This window comes from Salvelinus alpinus, chromosome 13 (assembly GCF_045679555.1).
Source record: "Salvelinus alpinus chromosome 13, SLU_Salpinus.1, whole genome shotgun sequence".
NCBI classification, from domain to species: Eukaryota; Metazoa; Chordata; class Actinopteri; order Salmoniformes; family Salmonidae; genus Salvelinus; species Salvelinus alpinus.
Window position 1 is genome coordinate 46,410,648 of NC_092098.1, and position 25,712 is coordinate 46,436,359.

The 25,712-nt window shown below is 42.2% G+C and overlaps 2 protein-coding genes across 7 annotated transcripts; both read left to right on the forward strand.

The window, feature by feature from the left end:
- The first annotated feature begins 6 nt into the window (after nucleotides 1-6).
- On the forward strand, nucleotides 7-16,284 carry LOC139537791 (RNA-binding protein 27-like). Of its 6 annotated transcripts, none has more exons than XM_071339582.1 (21): nucleotides 7-245; nucleotides 1,130-1,248; nucleotides 1,389-1,516; nucleotides 1,608-1,690; nucleotides 1,957-2,147; nucleotides 2,398-2,691; nucleotides 3,485-3,715; nucleotides 4,342-4,503; nucleotides 5,185-5,340; nucleotides 7,073-7,217; nucleotides 7,356-7,539; nucleotides 7,702-7,926; nucleotides 8,087-8,218; nucleotides 8,351-8,479; nucleotides 8,592-8,666; nucleotides 10,413-10,583; nucleotides 12,204-12,308; nucleotides 13,194-13,403; nucleotides 13,611-13,694; nucleotides 13,805-13,915; nucleotides 14,046-16,284. In XM_071339582.1, the coding sequence occupies exons 1-21, from the start codon at nucleotides 184-186 to the stop codon at nucleotides 14,130-14,132; spliced, it is 3,084 nt and encodes a 1,027-aa protein (XP_071195683.1). In that variant the 5' UTR covers nucleotides 7-183; the 3' UTR covers nucleotides 14,133-16,284. The 6 variants fall into 6 exon arrangements, with proteins under 6 accessions (XP_071195683.1, XP_071195680.1, XP_071195681.1 ...); XM_071339579.1 differs by having other exon boundaries at nucleotides 8-245; nucleotides 13,805-13,924; XM_071339580.1 differs by having other exon boundaries at nucleotides 8-245; nucleotides 8,090-8,218; nucleotides 13,805-13,924.
- A 5,184-nt stretch (nucleotides 16,285-21,468) lies between these two features.
- Nucleotides 21,469-24,022, forward strand: LOC139537793 (POU domain, class 4, transcription factor 3-like). The gene is made up of 2 exons (XM_071339585.1): nucleotides 21,469-21,684; nucleotides 21,998-24,022. The coding sequence occupies exons 1-2, from the start codon at nucleotides 21,565-21,567 to the stop codon at nucleotides 22,892-22,894; spliced, it is 1,017 nt and encodes a 338-aa protein (XP_071195686.1). The 5' UTR covers nucleotides 21,469-21,564; the 3' UTR covers nucleotides 22,895-24,022.
- The last annotated feature ends 1,690 nt before the right edge of the window (nucleotides 24,023-25,712 follow it).

Below are 25,712 nucleotides of genomic sequence, written 5' to 3' on the forward strand. Positions count from 1 at the left end.
ATCGGTTTACGACATTGCCAGTTAAGTTGCCATGCCTGTGTTTGAACGTAAAGCAATTCGTCCGACCTGCAAGTGGAGTGACTATTGAAGGCCTAGCTAAGCCTAATATACATTTATAGACGATGAAAGGAGGAATACCACAACGCACATTGAACTTGTAGTCAGTATTGTTAAGTCGTTTTCATGATGATCATAGAAAATGTGGAAGCTTTGAAGTCTTGGCTGGCAAAACTCCTGGAGCCAATGTGAGTGTTGATTAATTGAAATGACATTTAGCTAGATTGCACGAGTTAGCACTAGCTACGCCACCGCTAACGTTAACTTGTTATATGGCAATAAAAATACACATTTCACGTTTGTTCTGTCAATTATGCGACGTTACACATTCTGCATATCGGATTTGTTGGGTAAATTGCAGACACTAATCTGATTATAACATTTTAGATGTGTTTTGCGGTCGCTGCCGCAATTTAGCTAACTAATTAAGTAGCTAACGTTACAGTAGTTAACTTGGCCAGCTAACTAAAAGCTAGCTTGCTCAACTGAATCAACATCGTCCCAATCAAGGTGAATTATTTATATGAATGGCTGCACAGCACGTTTGGCTTGTGATGAATGGGTAACTACTTAGTCTACTCCTAGTTTGTTTAACATCCTATCATACATGTAGTGGCTAAGTTAGCTGCATCTACCCGGCCTTAGACAGTGCTAGCAGTGACGTCTAGCATTTAGCCAACCAGCTAACTAAGCCAGTTAAGAAGCATGTCATCCAAGTTTATGTAACTACGTGTGTGTTGTCATTTGTAGCATATGTGTTATGTAGCACGAGATTAGGGTCTAACCTTCTGCCTTAAAAACCTCAACTTTTTCATTACAACTCTCTTGGTTACAAATGAATGATTCTAGCTAGATATTGTCTAATGCAGTGTTTCCCAACCTTTTTCGGTTACTGCACCACCAACTGAATTTTGTCCTGCCCGGAGTACCCCACATGGGCATTTTACAAGTATCCTGTGGTCTTCTAAAGTACCCCATGTGGATAGGGAAAGTACCCACAGGTATCCTAGTACCTCTGGTTGGGAACTATGCAAACCCTGTTGAGTAATATGGATAATGTTTGCGTTTGCAGATGTGAGGCGGACCCCTCTGCTTTAGCCAACTATGTTGTGGCTTTGGTAAAGAAGGACAAACCTGAGAAAGAGTTGAAAGCACTTTGTGCAGATCAACTGGATGTCTTTTTACAAAAAGGTAGGCTACGTAACTCCTTAATGTCAGTGTTGGTTTGCATCTCACCAACTAACGTTAGTATTTTCGTTGTGTAAACATGTAGTAGACTGACTGTGAAATATTTATAAAAGTCTTATGCCTCGATGCTTTCCCTATTGCAGAAACCACTGGTTTTGTTGATAAGCTCTTTGAATGTTTGACCACCAAAAACTACTTGGGGAATCCACCTCCTAAGGAAGTTCCCAAAGAGGAGCCCAAACTCCCTGTGTTAAAACAGGAGGCTGTGGAGGTAAGGGCTTTTTTTGAGCTTCCTCTGTCGTATTATGTCGCAGTCTTTGATAGTGGGGATATACCTAGCTAACTATTGTTGTTTTCTTCAGGCTGAAAATGTAGAAGAGGATAGGGGGGATAACAGGAGGCGGAGAAGTCCACTGAGAAACCGCTCTGACTTAAACGAATCAAGGTGAGGCTGGAATCTATATGTTTGTTGTTTCCTGGTGTTCTCAAGAGTTCTTCTCATGACAGTGATGAAGCTCTCTGGGGTCAAGATGTTAGTTTGATTAGGCCCTTGAGTCTAATGGACTGCACCTTTGACACAATTTAGTTATTGTTGTTGAAATGCTAGTCACATCAATAGTACAGATTACCACAAAGACAGGAAACTCCTTGAGTTCCAGTGCTGTATAAAAAGTGCTGCTAAATGACCAACCTACATGCCTGACCACACAGGGGACGTGGTGACCGCAGACGAGATGACCGCAAGCGGCGTGACATGGACCGCCACGGTAAAAGCACCGATTCCCACCGGGAGAGGCATGACCGGCACGGAGGCAACTCTCGTGGGCGCAGCTACAGTCGCAGCAGGAGCCGAAGTGGGAGCCGAGGCAAGAGCAGGGACAAGGAGCACAGCCGAGGGAGAGGTGAGACTCACAGGGGCGCGGACATGGATATTTGCTTTACTTCAAATGTTTAACCTGAAAGGTTGAAAAGAAATCTTTGCTAAGAACAAACAAAAGACATTAGCGTATTGACTGGACTTTTACTGGGGGATCCTTAAATGCCCTCTGTGGTGAGAATGTTTCCTAAAGGGGGTATTTTTTTCCTGGGTTATGTTGCAATTTGTGTCCTTTTAGGTTCAAGCTTTTCTGTGTGTCTGTGTATGTTAAACAGATTACAGGTCAAAGTTTGAAGTGGAGAGAAAGGAGCCTGAGAGTTTCAACTCCACCTCTGGGTCCCTGGTAACCCAACAGCACCAGCACCCTCCGCCCCTCCTACCTACCCCCCAGCAGCACCCATTTCCCTCCTCCGGGGGCCAAGCAGTCCCCAACTCTGTTACCGTGGTAGCACCCGCTCACCTGCCCGACAGCACTACAGAGAGCTGGTCTAATTACTACTCTAATCACAGGGAGGGCAAGCCGTTCAACAAGGGCACTTCAGTCAAGCACCGCTGCCGTGACTATGACGGTAAGGGCTAACTAAAATGGTCTAATTTCACTCTGGTCTATATTATGATTTGAGATGTTACAGATTTGCTGTGAATCTAGCAACAATATCTGGGTTTTATTTTTGCCAGGTAAGTCATTGAGGACACGTTCTCTTTTACAAGAACAACCAGTTAAAAAAATATATATATATTATGTAGCTAAACAGCTCTTATCTTTTTTTGTGAATGAAAGGCACAAGACTAACTTACCCATAATCAAAATAAGTTCTAATGTAATGTATGTACTTGCAAAAACGTGTAAACGGATGTTGAATATGGAAGCAGGTGGCCTCGCATGGCCTTCTAATCATTGTGTGCTTCAGGGTTCATATAAGCTTATGTCTACTCTAATCAAATTGTACAAATATTTAGTAAAATACCAGTCGATTGTGTTTTATTTATGGATTAAATGCAATCGGTTGTGTGGTATTCCAACCCTCAGTAGGGTGTTTGCCTGGTTTAAAGCTGCGCTAATGACCCAAGTTGAACATCCTTCCCCTGAGGGACACTGTTTATATTCATCCAACAGTCTCAACAGCAATGATATTTCACTCCACCCCACCTTGAGGGTTCAGAGAAGAGCCTGGATCTTGTCAGGAACTGTAAACAAAAAGTGTCAATGTTGCCAAACCGATAATCTCATTTGGGCTGATATTTCTATATTACATTTTTTTAAAGCTATTATTGGCAAGCATCTTGCTGAGCGCATTTACAGTAAGAAAGCCATTCGTATATCTTTTGAATGGAATTTTGATCAGTCTCCGTCTTCCACAGAAAAAGGTTTCTGTGTGCGTGGTGACCTCTGTCCCTTTGACCACGGCAATGATCCTCTGATCGTGGACGACGTCACGCTGCCCGCCATGATTCCGTTTCCTCCACCTGGCATGCCTCCACCGTCCCGCATGGTCATGCCCCCCCACGGCCAGCCACCCCCGGCCATCAGGATGCCAATGCCCCCCCACGGCCAGCCGCCCCCACCGGGCATCTTCCCTATGCCGCCTCCTGGTGAGTAATGTTATGTTTCTCCAATTAGGAACTCAACACTGAACCCGGAATGCTCACCAGTCATTGTTTGACATAGGCTAAGGCCAAGAGTTTTTCCTGGTCAGGCCACGTGATTAAGAAAAACCCAGGGCCCTAGCTTTAGTTCCTGATGTGGTGAGAGCCTAGAGATGGAGGACTCATCATGGATATAACCCGTTTTAGCGTGGACATTGCACCATTTTTAAAGTAGTCAACTAGGTGGGGATTCCTATGGGTTGTAGCCTCAATGGCACTGCCCATGCTGTCACAGATGCTACAATGGCACAGATATAAAGACAAGTTCTATGGATGAGTCATTTTAGGATGCATGGATGTGTGTTTGTATCAATGAGAAGAAAGCTGTTTCCCTGTTCAAGGCTTGCCTGTTCCATGGAGAAATGGCATGTTATAAGGACTCTGTTGTGCTACATAGAAACACACCTCAGGGAAACAGCTGTCTTTGTTGTCTTACCCTCACTAGTACTCACCCTATACTTAATGTTTATGTCTGCAGTACTTTACCTAGCCTATTCTGTTTAGGGGTTTATTAAGTAAATGACCAGTGTCTATTATTTACTGGGTTCAGCTTGTAATTGTATCTCCCATAGGGCCCCCATTGATACCATCAAGTGGGATAGAAACTCCCAACCACTCAGGGACGAGTTCTGCGTCCTCTCTAGGACCGCCTGGAGTGGGACTTCCTCCTCTTCCTCTACCACCACCACCTCCCTCTTCTGTCTCTCTACACCCCCAATATTCTCAGTCAGAATGTAAGCAGCTATGCTTTTCTCAATAAGCTTGGCAAAGTGGTACTTTTTTGAGCATAGCTCCCATATTGTTCACATTTTTGTCCGTTTGTTTTCTTTGACATACACTGACTTTCAAATCCATGTGAAGCAAATGGTATTGTTTGACTGTAGTGAGGAAGAAATGCTGTTGTCTTAAAGTATTTATGTTCACATGGTTCATTCATGTGTTGCAAATTATTTCCTTTTTGAGTTGGGGTGTTAGTTTTGTTTTTGTGCTACTGCCTGGCCTGCATGATCTCGTTGTTTCTTTAGGGTGCAGTAGCATCTTTTGACCAGAGGGTTGCACTGTTGATGAACTAAAGTCCACTGTTCCTGTAAGCTGCACATTAGACAGTGCAAAAACTCTATTTTAGTAGTCCTGCCCACATAAGAGAGGAAATTAAAATGGGGTGCGTTTCACTACTCTCAATTGAAATATTATTTTTAGTTGCTCTAGTTTAGTGCATGCATTATTGAGTCCCAAGCCATTGAACATTATAGAGCAAAAGCAGACTATAATATTGAGTTCAATACTAGAACTGTATTTTTTTTCTCCCTGTAGTGTAGCCATATAGTTAAAGTAGGTGTTGTGATGGATAGCCCTATTTGGGTCAACACTGACTTCTTGTAATGATGTTTGTCTGTTCTCCCTTGTATTGCCAGATAATTATGACCCAGAGGGTTACAACCCAGAGTCTCCAGGCATGACAGCAGCCGGCCGGCCCCAGTACAGGCAGTTCATCCCCCGCATCCAGACCCAGAGGCCCAACCTGATCGGCCTCACTTCCGGGGATGGCCAGGGATCCAGAGGTATCACATGTGGGTCTTACTTTGGTGGTTTAGTTTGGGCTTTCTTTCTGATCCTACCCTATAGTAAACATGAGGACTTCTGTATTTAGGGTGCTATGAAATCTTTTTTTTTTTTTTTTTTTACCTGATTCCATTTAGATTTTTCCAAAAATAAATTGGATGTTCTAAGTCCACAGCAAATCTTAAATCACATCCGTAGACCACTTTTGAGGTCAGGGTAAAATATTAGATTTTGGAGTGTAGTTACTGTAATTGAATTGTGCACCTATCCAAGAGGCTGTTTAGCAGTGTTTTTTGTAGCGCCCATGTGATGGTAGAGTTTTCAAAACAAATACCCACTGGACTGATTTAACATAATCCTGATCAAATTCTGCCAGGTAAGTATAGGGCCTTGTGAAATTATGCAATTATATCCTAACGTTTGTAGTTAGCATTTAATTGAGAAGGTTTTTGGGAAAGCCTTTCCATCAACCAGAAGATTGTTTTCATTAGCTAGCATCATCGCTAATCGCTACACACAGTGGTAGAGGTGTGCACCACACAGACACAGTGGCATTCTTGTTGCCTCTTCAGAAAGTTGCAGGAAATGCGAATCACTGATGCATTCTATTCATGTCTTACGATAAACTTGGGCAAATTAATTCATGTTCAATACATTTCAACTGAACAAGAATATAAATGCAACATGTAAAGTGCTGGTCCCATGTTTCATGAGCTGAAATAAAAATCCCAGAAATTCTCCATAAGCACAAAAAGCTTATTTCGCTCATATTTTGAGCCCAAATTTGTTTATATCCCTGTTAGTGAGCATTTCTCCTTTGCCAAGATAATCCATCCACCTGACAGGTGTGGTATATCAAGAAGCTGGTTAAACAGCATGATCATTACACAGGTGTAGCTTGTGCTGGGGACAATAAAGGGCTACTTTAAAATGTCCCGTTTTGTCACGCCACACATGTCTCAAGTTGAGGGAGTGTGCAATTGGCATTCTGACTGCAGGAATGTCCACCAGAGCTGTTGCCAGAGAATTAAAATGTTAATTTCTCTACAAATGTAATTTGAGAGAATTTGGCAGTAAGTCCAACCGGCCTGACAACCGCAGACCAAGATACTCAAAGCATATTTACAACCTTTATTATTCAAAAACATAACATTTGAAAAATATGGTCTTTTTCCATATCGCCCAGCCCCACTACCATAGCCATTTGACCTTTGATATTTTTGAATGAGCTAATGTAATGTTGCAATGTTTTACATAAAGGGTGGATAACCATCCTCCAGGCTTTTATTCCAGTCCCCCTTTAACTACCCACATTTTAGAAATGAGCTGCTCAACCAAACCTTGATAAAGCCGACTCTGTGTTTGAGCAGGGCTGGATCAAAGCCTGCTCACGAAGTAGCTCTCCAGACTGAGTGTTGACCACATTTTTTTTTTTTTTATATATACAGTTGCCTAACAGGTATTCTACTTTGTGGTGTTTAAGTGCCTTGCACAACGACAGGAGATGGTACATAGGATCAGAGAGCAGTTACTCAGCGTCCAATCCACATTCATGCTTTTTTTTTTTTATACGTACGTAGACTACACCAATTGTTGGTCATGGGAATTTGGTGAAAAGTCACAATAGCATCTGTCAAAATGTGTATGAATCCTGCCTTTACGTACCCTCAGTGTCATCCAGATACAGCGGTCCAGATTCGAGCTGTCATTATGAATGACGATGTGTTTCTCCTGTCCCAGCGGCTAACATCGTGATCCAGACAGAGCCGGCGGTGGCCAGTGTCCCCAGCAGTGTGTGTCGCTACAGCAGCACAGAGCATGAGAGTAGGAAGAGGCCCCTGGGGCCCACAGAGGGTCCACTGCCCAAAAAACCCTGGATGGACAAGTAAGAACATTGTATTTGTCACATGTGCCGAATACTTACAGTGAAATGCTTATTTACAAGCCCTTAACCAACAGTACAGTTTTAAGAAAATACCTATTAAAAAAAAAAAAGTAAGAAGAATAACTCATTCTCTTCCAGGCCCAACTACCAGGCCAACAACCAGCTCAACTTCCCCAACAACAAGCCCCAACACGGGGGCTTCCCCAAGAAGAATCACTACGTCAACACTAAGCTTGAAGTTCGCAAAATCCCCCGAGATCTCAACAACATCACCAAATTGAATGAGCACTTTAGCAAGTTTGGTACCATCGTAAACATTCAGGTAAGAAATCTGACAATACCTTGAAACCATGTGTACCACTAAACAATGAGTCTTAGATCAATAAATGTTAGGGTGTGTACATGCATTTTACTTTGGATGGTGATCAGGGACATAACTTCTGGCCTTCCCGTTTACTACTTTCTGACCTGTCTCCTCCAATAGGTGGTATTTGGTGGCGATCCCGAGGCAGCGCTGATCCAGTACACAGCCAACGAGGAGGCACGGCAGGCCATCTCCAGCACTGAGGCGGTGCTCAACAACCGCTTCATCCGTGTGTACTGGCACCGTGAGGCCAACACCCAGCAGGGACAGGGCATGGGTCAGGGCCAGGGGGACGGACATGGACAGAGCTCTGCTATGGGGCAGCAGCACCCCAGTGTTCATAAGGTGGACAGAGCACTTCTCACTACTGCTAAAACCTTTTTAGCTGGCCACGCATTTATTCATTCGAACAGTAGTTTTGATTTTGAATGGAGAAGTTCAAAGTTCCAGGTTAGATGTGATCAACATTTCTTTCATGACTCTTATGTATCTCTGTATAAACCAGCAGGTAATCAAGCAACACAATCCCGGGGCCTATGTGCTGAATAATAAGACGGTGTCCAAACATGGCCTTGGTGTTGGAGCTGTGGCTGGAGGCAAACTGGATATCCTGCACCCCAGCGCAGACCCTGCAGCGGTAAGCCGTCAGCTCCTATGGTCTGAGAGTGCCCCTATGCAGAGCTACAGCATGGTGTTGTATGATGGCAAAGAGAGTAGATTGACACAGGGGTAAGGTAGTAATCAAAGGGTCTGTCTCTTCCTGTCCTAGGCACTCTTCTCTACTTCTGTGGCCCTTCAGAAGGGGCCCTACAGCTCCACAGTCCACAAGGGAGCGTCCAAGTCACTTGGTAAAACTGCCAAAGCACTTGAAGCACAGGAGATCTTGAAAAAGAAGCAGGCAAGTAATTTTTGCCGTCTGCATTTTGAATGACTTTCATAGTCAGTCAATACCTTTTATACACAAATCAAAATTACACTGTAAATAATTGTTTGCTTTATTCTTGTTTCAGGAGACATTGAAGTTGCAGCAGGACATGAGGAAAAAGAAGCAGGAGATGCTGGAGAAGCAGATTGAATGTCAAAAGGTAAGATGGTTGCTTATACTACATACAGTTGAAGTCGGAAGTTTACATACACTTAGGTTGGAGTCATTGTCTTGTTAACAAACTATAATTTTGGCAAGTTGGTTAGGACATCTACTTTGTGCATGACACAAGTCATTTTTCCAAGAATTGTTTACAGACAGATTATTTAACTTATAAATCCCTGTATCACAATTCCAGTGGGTGAGAAGTTGGCATACACTAAGTTGACTGTGCCTTTAAACAGCTTGGAAAATTCCAGAAAATGATGTCATGGCTTTAGAAGCTTCTGATAGGCTAATTGCCATCATTTGAGTCAATTGGAGGTGTACATGTGGATGTATTTCAAGGCCTACCTTCAAATTCAGTGCCACTTTGCTTGACATCATGGGAAAATCTAAAGAAATCAGCCAAGACCTCAGGAAAAAAAATGTAGACCTCCACAAGTCTGGTTCATTCTTGGGAGACATTTCCAAACACCTGAAGGTACCACAATCATCTTTACAAACAATAGTACACAAGTATAAACACCATGGGACCACGCAGCCGTCATAGCGCTCAGGAAGGAGACGTGTTCTGTCTCCTAGAGATGAACGTACTTTGGTGCTAAAAGTGCAAATCGATCCCAGAACAACAGCAAAGGACCTTGTGAAGATGCTGGAGGAATTGGGTACAAAAGTATCTATATCCACAGTAAAACGAGTCCTATATCGACATACCCTGAAAGGCCGCTCAGCAAGGAATAAGCCACTGCTCCAAAACCGCCACAAAAAAGCCAGACTACGGTTTGCAACTGCACATGGGGACAAAGATTGTACTTTTTGGAGAAATGTCCTCTGGTCTGATGAAACAAAAATAGAACTGTTTGAGGGGATGCTTGCAAGCCGAAGAACACCATTCCAACGGTGAAACACGGGGGTGCAGCATCATGTTGTGGGGGTGCTTTGCTGCAGGAGGGACTGGTGCACTTCACAAAATAAATGGCATCATAAGGAAGGAAAATTATGTGGATATATTGAAGCAACATCTCAAGACATCAGTCAGGAAGTTAAAGCTTGGTCGCAAATGGGACTTCCAAATGGACAATGACCCCAAGCATACTCCCGAAGTTGTGGCAAAATGGCTTAAGGACAACAAAGTCAAGGTATTGGAGTGGCCTCAATCCTATAGAAAATGTGTGGGCAGAACTGAAAAAGTGTGTTCGAGCAAGGAGGCCTACAAACCTGACTCAGTTACAACAGCTCTGTCAGAATGGGCCAAAATTCACCTAACTTATTGTGGGAAGCTTGTGAAAGGCTACCCAAAACGTTTGACCCAAGTTAAACAATTTAAAGGCAATGCTACCAAATACTAATTGAGTGTATGTAAACTTCTGACCCACTGGGAATGTGATGAAATAAATAAAAGCTGAAATCATTCTCTACTATTATTCTGACATTTCACATAATTAAAATAGTGGTGATCCTAACTGACCTCAGAATGGGAATTTTTACTAGGATTAAATGTCAGGAATTGTGAAACTGAGTTTGAATGTATTTTGGCTAAGGTGTATGTAAACTTCCGACTTAATTTAAAGGATGCCACCATCACCACCTTTCCTTTTAGTCGCAAATAAACCACATTCTGTGATCATCATCGTGTTGTCACTATCAAAACAAGGACACCTCTAGACCAAGAGACCCTGGGTGTTGTCCTGGATACCCTGCTCGTCTTGATTAGTCAGTTAATCTCATGTCCTCCCTCCTATAGGCTCTGATCAACAGACTTGAAAAGAACAGGGCCACATTGAAGCCAGAGGAGAGGGCCAACATTATGAAGACTTTGAAGGATCTGACCGACAAGATCTCCCAGCTTCAAAACGAGATGAACCCAGCCTCCCATTCCACAGCCAACACGGCTCAGTCCAAGACTAAGACAGATGTAGGTCTACCTACCATATCATATTCTGTGATTTGTTGAATCAACTCAACTGACATGACAAAAAATACATTCCTTTGCATGCGCTTGATCATAATTTGAATGAACATTTTACATTAACATGGAAATGATTGCATCACAATACCAGGCAGCCATTGTAAACCCATGAGTTTACCAGTCAAATTGTCAGGGTTAAGCACTGTGTCCACTGGCACTTAAAATTAGGGCAAATTTGAGCTGGCTCGAATGGAATTCTCAAATTCGAGCTGGGTCGGGGGAAACCCGGGCCAGCGCAGCCCAGTTTCACAACTGGTGACGACGTTACTATGCAACCACCAGCTAATCACTGCTGGATGCTGACACATTTAGCTAGCTCGTCTGGGCTTGTTGCTGTTAGCTAGCACATGGACAAGCAGTATTGTAACAGTCAGACATTACACAAATTACCACCGTAGCTGGATCCTTAATTTTGGCGCTACACAAACTTTTACAAGAACAGTCAGCCTTCTAATGCTAGCTACCAAACGTTAGCTAGCAAATCAGTTGAAACAAGCTAGCAAGCTAACTTGAGATAACAGGAATTGTATCCGGCCAGGTCATATTAAAATCTAGCTACATATCAAACATGTCGTCTGGTTTGCTTGGTTAGCTAGCTAGCTAATAACCAATGTCACGGCAAGCAAGGTAGGAATTAAGCTAGCTAGCCTGTTATGCTAGCGACGACACTAACCGTTTTGCTAGCGTTAGCAACTTAAATACATGGCTATGATTCTGGCACTGGCAGGAGTATGGGGTGCTAGATAGCTAGCAACATTAGCGAAGCCACCTGCACAGTCACAAATTGGCTACCTAGCAAAATGACATTTCTAATTCCCGGAGGCACTGGAAACGCAATTCGAGCTAGCCCACCAAGGCCAGCCCAACCTGGGTTGACTTCAAAGTTCCAATTGAAACTGGGCTTTAGAGGCTCCAAGCCCCTTCTGAGTCTAATTTGTAAGTCGCTCTGGATAAGAGCGTCTGCTAAATGACTTAAATGTAAATATTTACGTCATAAGAAGGAATTCCCTTTGACCACGCCCACAAATTGGGGGAACCAATAATTCTTTCCCATTAACCCCCATTGTAAAAGAGTCAACTTTATTGTCTATTTTTTTATGTTAGGTTCTACAGAAATAACAAAACATGACAAAGATGTGGTGTTCAATATACATGTAACCTGGTCAAAAATCTGACCTGCATGTAGGGAAGCCTGCCAGAAGAGCCCTCATGTGGCTACTAGCTTCATTTAAAGGGGGCATGAGGGAAGCCCTAAAATATTAAATATTTTTAAGTAGTGAGAACACTCTGGAGCAGGCAATGTTGAAAGTAATCTTTAGACATGTTGTACTTTTCCTACATGTTTTTTTGCAATTGACTATAACAAGCAGACAACAAGAACATTGTGTTTTGAAAAGGGTAAAGTTTTTGCTGTGGGGTAACCAAGGTAACCTCAGGTTGTTTTCCCCCACGGCAGTGGGCCAGAACATTCTGTCTAATACCAAATTGGAGTATTCATTCTATTTCTATGGCGCATGCATTGTGGAAATCCCAAAATAATATCAATGGTGCTCTCCTCTCCCTCAGGCACAAAAGGAGCTTCTGGATGCAGAGCTTGATTTCCACAAGAAGATGAGTTCTGGAGAGGACACGACCGACCTGAAGAGGAGACTGGGTCAGCTGCAGGTTGAGGTGGGTACACAGGGCATCCATAATTTGGGAAGTGCGCTCTAGCATTAATGATCATGTCTGGAATGTGGCAGTCTTCTGACATACTAAAGGAGGAGTGGCAGCCTGGGCATATCCAGAACACGTGTACTGTTGGTTAAAATGCAACCTTTACAAGAATGGTCTGAAGTGAGCAGAAAGGCATCACCTTGGATGTGAACATATGCCTTGTCCCACAGCTGTTCTGTCTGTCGCTAGTCACATTATGTCATCCTTGATGTCAGAGGATCAGGCTGGAAACAAGAAATGTATTTTTGTTAACAACAGCCCTCTGCATGGCTTTTCAAGCATGGTGTGCTTAAATTAGCCTCCATGAAATATGCATGGCTTTACCCCTCTTCTGCACATTAAACTGCAGGCACTTACCAAGCCCAGAGGACACCCACTAATGAATCCTAACCAAACAGAGATCCTACATTGATGCATCTGATGTCATTAAAGTTTGAGATTGTGTTCCTTGTAAGAAAGTGGAGGGATGACAATTAGGAGGAGGAGGAGTGTTGGTGCTCTGCTCCAAGCCATCAGGGCCACCAGTCAGTCTGCTGGTACATGTTCCCTTGGACACATTAAATATGGATACCAAGCCTGTGGGAACACTGGTTCTCAGTAGCACTATATTTTCTTCCTGGATACTGACGCTGCTGCCTGGCACTGTTTGGTGAGGACATGCCAGGTAGCACCATCTCCACCACCTTGGTTTGGGGTCTGGTGACACGGCCAGCTGTCTTGGTTCCACATGTGGATCTGTGGCATCACCTTATAGTGTCAGCTGGCACCTCGTGCTGTGTGTTGTTGAGAAATGGAAGTTAGCTGTGGATCTGATGACCTTGTTGACTGTGTTTCCCCCAGGCCACCCGGTTGGGCCTGATACCAACCGGGCGTGGGAAGGTGGGCGACGCAGCAGGTATCAGGGGCAGGGGCCGAGGAAGGGGCAGGGGACGGGGACACAGAGGAGGTGGCAGAGGGGGCAATCACATGGTGGTGGACCACAGGCCCCGAGCCATCGCTATCCTGGGAGTCACACAGGAAGAGAAGGAGGAACTGATGCCTCACTTTGTGGTAAGAAAATACACCCTTATCAAATCCAGCTAGTCGTATAATTTTCCCAAAGTGTCTTATTTGAATATTGAAAAGTCTGTGCTAGAACTCAAGTGGGACAAAGCATGAATCATTATAGTTGTAAAAACAGTGCTTCCACCAGAGAGATGTGTAAAGGAGTTTCTACCGGTACTTACGGCTGTTTCTGTAATCTCGTCTTTGTCACAGAAATTTGGTGAGATAGAGGAGCTCCGTGATCAGGACGCTACCAGTGTTGTCATGACGTTCAAGACCCGGAGCGACGCGGAGAATGTATGTCATGCAGATGGCATGCACACAGTAACATTTTGATGCCTTTATAACTGAGAAAGTTTTCAAGTTTTAATTGAATTTTACCATTCATGATCATTTTCACGTTATAGGCTGCAAACCAAGGAGCAAAGTTCAAAGGTCGCGTTCTACAGATTTCATGGTTCAAGCCGAAGACACCATCCGTATCCACAGAACCTGAGGAGGAGGACTCGAAGGAAGAGGTCAATGCGGTAAGTTACTGTACTTCTCTCCTTATTTCCTGTTTTATTATAGCATTTTGGAAAACCATGTAAAATCATCACTCAATGAACCGCTTGATCTAAAGATTATTATTTCATGTGATTCCTCCAGGAGGTCAGCCCCTACTTGCTTATGGAGGAAGAGGAGGAAGATGACGATGAGGATGACGAGTATGAGAGTCGTTCATGGAGGCGATGAAGGCAATACGAACGTCACACTTTTTCGTGGGAAGGACTTTGATATATTTTTTAAACTAATTCAAGCTGATTTGACAGAAATCACTTCTTTAGGTTTTTTTAGACCAGCTTCCAGTATTTTGAGACTGAAGAAGTAAGGACTAATATGAGACAAAGTCTATACTTTAATGATACGTGTGAAGCTTGAAAGGGCCGACTGTTTTCTCTTGAAACATCTGAATAATTATTAAAATCTCACTTTTGCTGAGATAAATCTAAACCGTTATAAATAACTGTTTCGATGTGGTTACCAGATAATATCAGTACAACATTTATGACTACTGTGAATAGGTATTTTTATAAATATTTAAGCTATGGTTTCATCCTCTCTTATTTGGCTGATGTTGTCTATAATTACGAGGCTCAAGGTCCAGGGATGGCTACTCTGTCACAGCTACGTTTACAGAAGGCATCAGCGTCCCCTGTTGAAATGTAAATGAGATACAGCCTCCATCTTGGATTCAAAGAGAGACACTTGATATTCCACTGAGTATTTTGTTGTCGACTAAATGTGTGGTGCCACTTTATGCACATATGAACACCAAGACTAATGTGACGCACTTTTGAGATGGTGTATAACAACTCTATTTTCTCTGTTTCCGAGTCATCTCTTCTGTCATCTGAGACCAAAGATATCTTTGGATGAGGATGTCTTCATCTATTGTCAAACTTGTTGGAGATCTGTAGACAATGGTGTTTGAATGTATACTGAGCATTTGGTTTTATATATAATTTTGCCTTGCATAATCAGAAGGCTGCATTTTTACGAGATTTGTTATTTTTCTTGCAATAGGAATTACTTTGTTATTTTTTCAGTGTGTCATTTGAATGAATGTTGAAATTGTGTCAGGAAAAGAGGTCCCATTTTTATTTTCAAGCAAGAGTACTTAATGTCCCTACTTAAGGTAGGTTTGTGTTAAACCAACCCTTGTGGCGTCACTTCACAACACATTCTTACCAGCTCATGTCTGCCAGGATTTAGCTGCATGGTTTTGAGAGCTGACAAGTAAACCATGCACAGTTTCTGATCTTATTTTACAGTAGCAATATTCGGCAGCAGTTTAATCCATTCGATGTGAGGCACTTAGTGTTAATGAGTGAGAACTCACTGCAAGTCAAGAAGCATTGTGTTGGTGGCTCTGAAATGAGCAAAGTAACATACTCTTTTGAATGTGTATACTTGAAAAAAGGTGTGTATTATTTGTCCTTACATACTGTATTTACATTTTGTCAGGAGAGGAAAAATGAATCCTGTATAGCTGCTGCTGATCTATAGATACTGAACTCTAGAGCATTCTTCTTTCATATTTGGTCAAGGTCTCTAACTCAAGACTAGACCATCTAATTCAACGTTAAGTGCAAAGAAAAACAGTTTTATGTTGCCGTAGCCCCTACCAGATTTTGATCCCTGTTCATTTTGCAGTCCTATTGAAAGAGTTAGATTAGAGACATGTGGAAAGTGGGAGGCTTACTCTTGGACTCCTAGGCTTTGCTTCATCTACATCAGTGAGGCTTGGTGTTACCATCTAACAGACATCAGCATGACACTTATATCAGGTGGCAACATATTTAGTTTTGGAAATAAATAAAATGCCAATTGAAATTTGAGACCAGAAGGAAAAGGCTAAAGAATAAGATGTTCTTTTTCACTGCACAGTACCCTCACACTTGTTTGCTATGTGCTTTTATGAACAGTCCTTTTCTTGAACATGTCAGTAAAGGACAGATCTAATGACAGGATTATTACATATTAAAGTGGGATTTCAGAAATTGCTTTGAGAAACTTCTACACTTGTTTATACTGCAATGTGGATGCTACTGTGACATCGTAGTGTAAAATGGAACCCATTTATTGGAAGAATCATTTTGGGATTTGTTACTGTTTATATTTGCGGGATGTGGATGTATTTTTGATTTATTCTGTTTGTAAAATGGATTTCTAACTCACTAGCATGTTTGCTTTTACCAATAAAGATGGAGGAATGGGGTGCTTGGAAGAGAAACAAAATACAAAATATAAACAATTTGAATTAGACACAAGCAACAACAAAAAGAAATGCTTTCAAATTTCTACCTGGGTGGGAGAACATTCCAGAAGAATATTACCTTCAAAACCTGTGTTGTCATTCCTTTACTATTGTCTTAACTTTTTCACCGCTCGTTCATGATTATCCATAATTATGGTAGCATCCGCATTCGTGTAAAAGTGTTGACAAAAGTCACTCCCAAATGACACGATACATTATTCACCATTCACTTCCTATTGGAGAAAACAATCCGAAACAAGCTATAAATGCATCGAACAAGTTTGTAGTTACAAGCTTGATGTGGTCATTGTGTGCAAGAAATATGGGACAAAATACTAAACTTTCTCCAACTTGAATACACGAAGTAAAATTTGTCCAAGTACTTGTGACATCTTCAAATCGGGGTACTAGATATATAAAGTGCTTTCATTTATTAACGGTAAATCAGATGTATGAGAATATCCTCAAATAAAAGGTAACATTCTGTACTGTTACCTCATGAAACATTTGATCTCAAGCCCAAAATGCTGGAGTGTACCGGCACGTAGTTTTATTTGTATGCTGATGGGAAAACAGGGTCATTCTCGGGTGGGCTTCTGCCATGGCACCCATCCCACCCACCAAAACAGAATTCCAACACGGAGAGGAACTTAAATTGGCTTCAGTGACTTTGACATATTCAAATGTTGATAAATAATGCATGAACATTCCTTACTTTAGGAAGTGAAGTGAAAAACACTCAAGAGTCTATTTGATTTAATGCAAGCGCTGTTGGGTTACCCGTGGGACGAAATGTCAACCACAGCCACTCGTCGTCCTCGAAACCCCGGTCGCCCTGGTGATGAGCACTACGTGCACGCGCCACAGATCCCAAAGTGGAGACAGACAATTGGGGGGTCATTTGGTGAAGGAAACCTTTGGAGCTGTACACAGGCTAGGGAGATGAGTGCTGCTGTCACATCTTGATACAAACAAATCCATAAAACATGTCAGATGCAATCTTCAGAATGGGAATGCACACAGATGACAAGCCAACAATCCACCACAATGACCACTGAATTATACATACTGTTATTAAGAAGTCTAAGAATAAGAGAGAGAAGGACATTATACTTAATTCGGGGTAAAATATTGAATGGAATAATACATGACATAGTTTGTTTCTCCTCTCTGAACATCTTTGCAGCCCAGCTGGGCAATGAGTCGGACTTCCTTTAAAGTATAGGCCTACTGCACAGTATACAAAAAGTCTACCCTGCCAAGATGTTTTTTCTCTCTCTCTCTCTCTCTCTCTCTCTCTCTCTCTCTCTCTCTCTCTCTCTCTCTCTCTCTCTCTCTCTCTCTCTCTCTCAATTTCAATTCAATTCAAGGGGCTTTATTGGCATGGGAAACATGTGTTAACATTGCCAAAGCAAGTGAGGTAGGTAATATACAAAAGTCAAATAAACAATAAAAATGAACAGTAAACATTACACATACAGAAGTTTCAAAACAATAAAGACATTACAAATGTCATATTATATATATGCAGTGTTGTAACAATGTACAAATGGTTAAAGCACACAAGTTAAAATAAATAAACATAAATATGGGTTGTATTTACAGTGGTGTTTGTTCTTCACTGGTTGCCCTTTTCTTGTGGCAACAGGTCACAAATCTTGCTGCTGTGATGGCACACTGTGGAATTTCACCCAGTAGATATGGGAGTTTATCAAAATTGGATTTGTTTTCGAATTCTTTGTGGATCTGTGTAATCTGAGGGAAATATGTCTCTCTAATATGGTCATACATTGGGCAGGAGGTTAGGAAGTGCAGCTCAGTTTCCACCTCATTTTGTGGGCAGTGTGCACATAGCCTGTCTTCTCTTGAGAGCCATGTCTGCCTACGGCGGCCTTTCTCAATAGCAAGGCTATGCTCACTGAGTCTGTACATAGTCAAAGCTTTCCTTAAGTTTGGGTCAGTCACAGTGGTCAGGTATTCTGCCACTGTGTACTCTCTGTTTAGGGCCAAATAGCATTCTAGTTTGCTCTGTTTTTTTGTTAATTCTTTCCAATGTGTCAAGTAATTCTCTTTTTGTTTTCTCATGATTTGGTTGGGTCTAATTGTGCTGTTGTCCTGGGGCTCTGTGGGGTGTGTTTGTGTTTGTGAACAGAGCCCTAGGACCAGCTTGCTTAGGGGACTCTTCTCCAGGTTCATCTCTCTGTAGGTGATGGCTTTGTTATGGAAGGTTTGGGAATCGCTTCCTTTTAGGTGGTTGTAGAATTTAACGGCTCTTTTCTGGATTTTGATAATTAGTGGGTATCGGCCTAATTCTGCTCTGCATGCATTATTTGGTGTTCTACGTTGTACACGGAGGATATTTTTGCAGAATTCTGCATGCAGAGTCTCAATTTGGTGTTTGTCCCATTTTGTGAAATCTTGGTTGGTAAGCGGACCCCAGACCTCACAACCATAAAGGGCAATGGGCTCTATGACTGATTCAAGTATTTTTAGCCAGATCCTAATTGGTATGTTGAAATTTATGTTCCTTTTGATGGCATAGAAGGCCCTTCTTGCCTTGTCTCTCAGATCGTTCACAGCTTTGTGGAAGTTACCTGTGGTGCTGATGTTTAGGCCGAGGTATGTATAGTTTTTTGTGTGCTCTAGGGCAACGGTGTCTAGATGGAATTTGTGGTCCTGGTGACTGGACCTTTTTTGGAACACCATTATTTTGGTCTTACTGAGATTTACTGTCAGGGCCCAGGTCTGACAGAATCTGTGCAGAAGATCTAGGTGCTGCTGTAGGCCCTCCTTGGTTGGTGACAGAAGCACCAGATCATCAGCAAACAGTAGACATTTGACTTCGGATTCTAGTAGGGTGAGACTCTCTCTCTCTCTCTCTCTCTCTCTCTCTCTCTCTCTCTCTCTCTCTCTCTCTCTCTCTCTCTCTCTCTCTCTCTCTCTCTCTCTCTCTCTCTCTCTCTCTCTCTCTCTCTCTCTCTCTCTCTCTCTCTCTCTCTCTCTCTCTCTCTCTCTCTCTCTCTCTCTCTCTCTCTCTCTCTCTCTCTCTCTCTCTCTCTCTCTCTCTCTCTCTCTCTCTCTCTCTCTCTCTCTCTCTCTCTCTCTCTCTCTCTCTCTCTCTCTCTCTCTCTCTCTCTCTCTCTCTCTCTCTCTCTCTCTCTCTCTCTCTCTCTCTCTCTCTCTCTCTCTCTCTCTCTCTCTCTCTCTCTCTCTCTCTCTCTCTCTCTCTCTCTCTCACTCACTCACTCAACAGGTCCAGTGGTGAGAAAAGACCTTGCCTGTTTTAATCTCTATAATGAATAAGGACATGCCAACGTGGTAATGGATGCCTGCCACCATGCTGCTGAATTATTCACTGTCTGAGGAACCAGAGGAGAGGTGGCCAGGATCAGATGGAAGCGCTGTGTCACTGGCCTGCCTGGCTCCTCTTTCTACTGCTGGGAGAGGCATTCAGCCTGCCACATGAGATCTAATGCACTGAGGACAGGTGCTCTGTTCTCCTGCATGGGGAGGGAGACCAGAGCAAGGCCCTGTCCTGACCTGCTCCAATTAAATGCAGCCAATATTGCTGTTGTGTGTACTGTAGGTGCCTTATCTACAAGATCCTGTAATCAGATTTGGCCAACGTTGATAATCTTGAACTGACCCTATCCCAATGCAATGATGGGAAGGATTAAGATCAGGAATACCTGTAAATAACAAGTCTATGTCGTTTTGGATGGGCAGCATTAAAGTGATCACTATTTCAGTCAGTCCAGATTCAACTAACATACTTTTGGCTTTAGCCTGGTGCTATGTGAGCCCATGGGAAGGCTGCAGTTTTAGAATAATTTTGACGATCATATTTTTTGATTACTAATAAAAAACAATTTTTACATGTTTTTGTACTTTTACCCCTTTTTCTGCACAATTTGTAGTTACAGTCTTGTCCCATCGCTGCAACTCCTGTACCGACTCGAGAGAGGCGAAGGTCGAGAGCCATGCTTCCTCCGAAACACGACCCGCCAGGCCGCACTGCTTCTTGACACACTGTTCGCTTAACCCGGAAGCCAGCCACACCTATGTGTCGGAGGAAACACCGTACACCTGGCGACTGTGTGAGCGTGCATGCGCCCGTCCCGCCACAGGAGTCGCTAGAGCGCGATGGGACAAGGACATCCCCGCCTGCCAAACCCTCCCCTAACCCGGACGACGCTGGGCTAATTATGCGCCGCCTCATGTTCTCTCGGTCGCGGCCAGCTGAGACACAGCCCGGTATCGAACCCGGATCTGTAGTGACGCCTTAGACGGCTGCGCCACTCGGGAGGTCTTAACTAATCATTTTAATGATTTTTTTTATTTATCAGTAATTGCTCGAGAGATAGACATGGGATTAATAAATTACCCAAATCATATTTTCAAGAGAAATCTTATTATAGATTGCTCTTTCGTTTTTGAAAAGTATGAAGTACGCTAGTTCTTTATCTATACATTTTTAAATCAATGTAGGCCTATAACGTTACATAATGTCGATCATTTTTTAAGGAATTTTCTTTTTTAATGTGACCATTTTTAAAAATGTATTTATGTTTCTTTTTGATCTACCTTTGTTTCTTTTTTGCCTCTTGAAAAAATGTTTGTACATAAATCAAGAGTGGTTTCATATTCTAAGCATACATTGACTGGATTGAAGGGAATTAATCTATTGGTATATTTCATCTACACATTTTATAATTTCATTAATGCTATAGAATTTGTGTGGTATTAGATTTCACGTCTGCTATTCATTTGCCACACCCTCTGATTGTTGAAGACTGGCTGAAGCACCGTTCCCTCATGTAACTGTGTGGGAATCACCTGTCGCCTCGAGAAGCCTGGGGCTGTCCATGCTGCTGAAGCTAACCACGCTCCTGTTTTACCCTTGATGAGGAAAAAACTGCTAAGAAACATGACAAATTAATAAAAATAGACTGCACACATTATCTGTGTTCATTATATTACGTCTGGAACCACAAGTTAATGCAGCATAAATATATAGGCCTAGAGTAGTTTATTGAGAATATGAACAAACAATTGTATAGGCCTAATCATATTTATAATCTATTATCACATGTTATGTATAGCTGATAATGAGCCTCTTAGGCCCATTGTTTTTAGTTTCATGGGCAATTTAATTGCGTTCACTTTCAACCGTGCATCACGCTTGCGCACAGCACCCAGCCCATTCCCATGACTTGTAACTTGTAAGTTGAGTAAAGGAGCAGGTGGGGTGAGAGAGAGGCAGAACGGGAGGCGCTGCCAATGGAAATAGCTCACTAACAGCAACGAGCCAGAGAACCGAGCCTGCCTCTATGTCAGGGCCACTTACCTGCAAAGTGCGCATCGAAGATGATGACCATGAACGGCAAGCAGCATTTCTCTATGCACCCTGTGCTGCAGGAGCCCAAATACTCTGGCCTGCACGCGAGTTCGGAAGGCATGCGCAGAGTTTGTCTGCCTGCCCCGCAGGTATGTTTCTCAGTCAATTATTTGAGGCACAAATGTATGAACAAATATCAATTTAAAACGTTTTAAGTGGATCAGAAAGGACTTTGTTTTCTCCCCTCTCGTACTCGTTCTTTCTTTCGCGCTCCCTCACAACCCCTCCCCCTCCCTCTCTTTCGCTCTCTCATCATCTCGTCTATTCAAGCAAAGCTGCTGCTTTCATATTAATGTTTATGACCTGTGCTTTGAGGAGGGTTCTCCCTGTGCTTAACATTTATTTGAATCCTGAGTTGACAGAATTCCCCACTGATTCCAGTATGCGCACTCTTGCTTCCAGCTCCAGGGCAATATCTTCGGTGGCTTTGATGAGAGTCTACTGGCACGCGCGGAAGCTCTGGCGGCTGCTGACATAGTCTCTCACGGCAAGAGTCACCATTTCAAGCCAGACGTGACTTACCATACCATGAGTAGTGTCCCCTGCACCTCCAACTCCTCTACGGTGCCCATCTCCCATCCTTCCACCCTGACCTCTCACCAACACCACCACCACCACCACCTCAACCAGAGCTTAGAGGGGGATCTTCTGGATCACATCTCATCCAGTCTCTCAGTGAGCGGGATGGGGGCTCCGGATTCCTCTATGATTACCACGCACCAGCACCACCTCCAGACCATGGGTCACCTCCACCAGGCTATGGCCATGGGTCATCCGCACTCTCTATCTGTGCACAACGGAATGTCGTGTGTCAACGACGTGGAGTCAGATCCTAGGGAGCTGGAAGCCTTTGCTGAGCGGTTCAAACAAAGGAGGATAAAGCTCGGAGTGACGCAGGCGGACGTTGGCTCAGCCCTCGCCAACCTGAAGATACCCGGGGTGGGCTCTCTCAGCCAGAGTACAATCTGCAGGTTTGAGTCCCTCACCCTCTCTCACAATAATATGATTGCGCTAAAACCTGTCCTCCAAGCCTGGCTCGAGGAGGCCGAGGCTGCTTACCGGGAGAAAAACAGCAAGCCAGACCTTTTTAATGGTAACGAAAGGAAACGAAAACGCACTTCGATAGCCGCACCTGAGAAGCGCTCGTTGGAGGCCTATTTCGCGATCCAGCCCCGTCCATCTTCGGAAAAAATTGCTGCAATTGCTGAAAAGCTGGACCTTAAAAAGAACGTGGTTCGTGTGTGGTTTTGCAACCAACGGCAAAAACAGAAAAGGATGAAATATTCCGCTGTGCATTAGTTCATTAACATTATGCATAACATACGACATTTTGAAGAGATAACAGGGATCTATCAACATTTCATCATGTCCGACTGGAATTTAGAAACCGAGACTCTATAGATTTATTTAAATGTTCATTATGTTGTCTCGTTCACTTTTTTTGTCCTCTAAAAGGCACACTTTTTTTTGTTGTAGATTGGAATGAAACGTGTCGTGCTCATGGTCTCTTGGATTAAGTTTTCGTTGTTGTTGCTTTTACTTGACTGCATATCACAACTCTCTTCAATCACATAACTATAACAAATAGGCCTATAGAAAATGACCTATCTCTATCATGTGAGATGTCCTGTTGAATGCTCGTAAGTCCGGTTAGTTGTTTGGACAATTTAATGAATTACACCAACATTTTCACGTTTACTGTATGTCTCGGACTGTTTGGATTCATACTTGTATAGGATGGAATTAATGTGTTTTCACTCTATAGGTGTAACACACCCCCTTAAAAAACATATTGCAAATGAATATGCTCTCTTTGTGAACTAGCTGAACTTCGTTGAAAAATTAATTCACAGTTGTGTGCAAAAGAGGAAAATCACATTTCACAATATTAATGACACAACACGAGTTGATTTTCTTTAATAATTTTCAAGATGTCACTATTTTAACTAAGGCACGTCAAACGGGCATGGGAAAGCTGCTATATTTTGACATTACGTATTTTGATGTGAACATGTAAAACAGTTTGGAGTATCACTGAAATATTGTGAGTATTTTTCTTCACTCTTGAATTTCACTTGACAAAATGTGTGAAGTTGAAAATAAATGAATAAATCATTGAATATTTTATAAAATTCAGTTGAATCAGAAATTGATTATTTTGATTACATTGTACATGCTTAATTTGTGTTTTTGTCAGTTTTAGATAATTAGACCTAGCATTATCACTTAATTTAAAGACAGGAAGAAAAAGTTTACCGAGGCTTAAAGTAATTTTGCTATTTGTGTGAGTCTATGTTAAATACAATATCTCTTTCGTTTCTGGGGTTGGAGTAAGGGAATATTGACTCAGGGTTTGTTCTTCCGTGGTCTTTGAATAAATCATGCCTCAAGATAAAGATGGGCAATAAAATCATTGTAAAACCTTGAGTTTCACAGAGATCTTGACGTGTTGTATTTATGAATTCCCAATGCTCTGCTACGATTAAAAAGGAATCATATAGCACATAAATATAGAAAACAAAGATTATCAGTGCTGAATTTATAAACCAAAGTCAAACACCACGCAACACCACGCAACAATAACAATAAGAGACACATCATTTCTGTTTTCCTTTTCTTTGACGCACTGTTACCAGGATCTTGGTCCTAATTAGAACTGTTTAAACAACGAATGCCCGTGTGCTACTGGGGTATTTCGTGGGGTTTGAAATGATTAAATAATGAAGATGCAATATTAATTATATATTGGTATAAAATGAGGATTGTTGCTGTGCGGAGGGCTGAGAGTGTGGGAGCTCGTGACTCGAGGGATAGAGGCTTGTGACTCTCACAATTTCAGGTAAGGATTTGAAGACTTCTATTTATCTTTTAAACCCGTGCGAAAATAACAGATTGTTTTCCACCCCTTTTAGCTGTGTAGGTTTTTTACTCCGTGATTTTAAATGTGTGATTATCTAACTTACTATTATACAGCTATGTTTTTTTTTCTCCAGTCGGTTAGATGTTTTTAAATCTTTATATAAAGGAGTTTTTGGACTCGAGTTGAGTCTGTTATTATACGAATAAAAATACAACAATAGAATTTTGAAATAGTATGTCAAACTGTTATTAGAATTATTTAAACTAATAACAACTCACTTCATTGTAATTGTATTTATTCTCTTCGTGATTAACAAGTACTGTTGTATGAGTAATTTAGTATTGGATATTTTTTTGTAAAAGTGGAACAGGAGGTCTATAGGCTTTAAATAAATACAAATTTGGTTCGACTTGTGTAAATTCGATGCATGTATTAAGGGGAAGTGAAAACAAAAACAAAATATTGTTGATGAAAATAGAAAACAATATACTGTAGGGTGAATTAGGAATAAGTGGGACACTCTGCATTTTCGTCTTCTGTAACCTCTTTCGAAGTCTATCCAACATATTAGCCCAACACATGATACATTTCTGAAATCCTCAAGATGTGTCCTAATCACACACACACACAAAAAAGCATATTCACAGGAGGCATGACACACCCATGTGTGTACACTGAGTCAAAACCATATTTTCAGTTCTCATTTGGTAGGTTATAACTTGGGACAGCAGGTTATAACTTGGGACAGAACGTTAAACTGGGACAGCAGGTTATAACTTGGGACAGCAGGTTATAACTTGAGACAGCAGGTTATAACTTGGGACAGCAGGTTATAACTTGGGACAGCAGGTTATAACTTGGGACAGCAGGTTAAACTGGGACACCATTATTATAGTCCTAATCGTACCACATGACAATTCAATTCAATTAAATTTTGTGTGATTTATAAACGTCACACTTTTTCTGAATTCACTCAAATAACAGTACCAATAACAGTACTAATAACAGTACCAATAACAGTACTACAAGAAAAAATGTGCTACTCCATGCTGTCCCACTTTGCAACACACTTTAGCTACTCCATGCTGTCCCACTTTGCAACACACTTTAGCTACTCCATGCTGTCCCACTTCACAACACACTTTAGCTACTCCATGCTGTCCCACTTTACAACACACTTTAGCTACTCCATGTTGTCCCACTTTACAACACACTTTAGCTACTCCATGTTGTCCCACTTTACAACACACTTTAGCT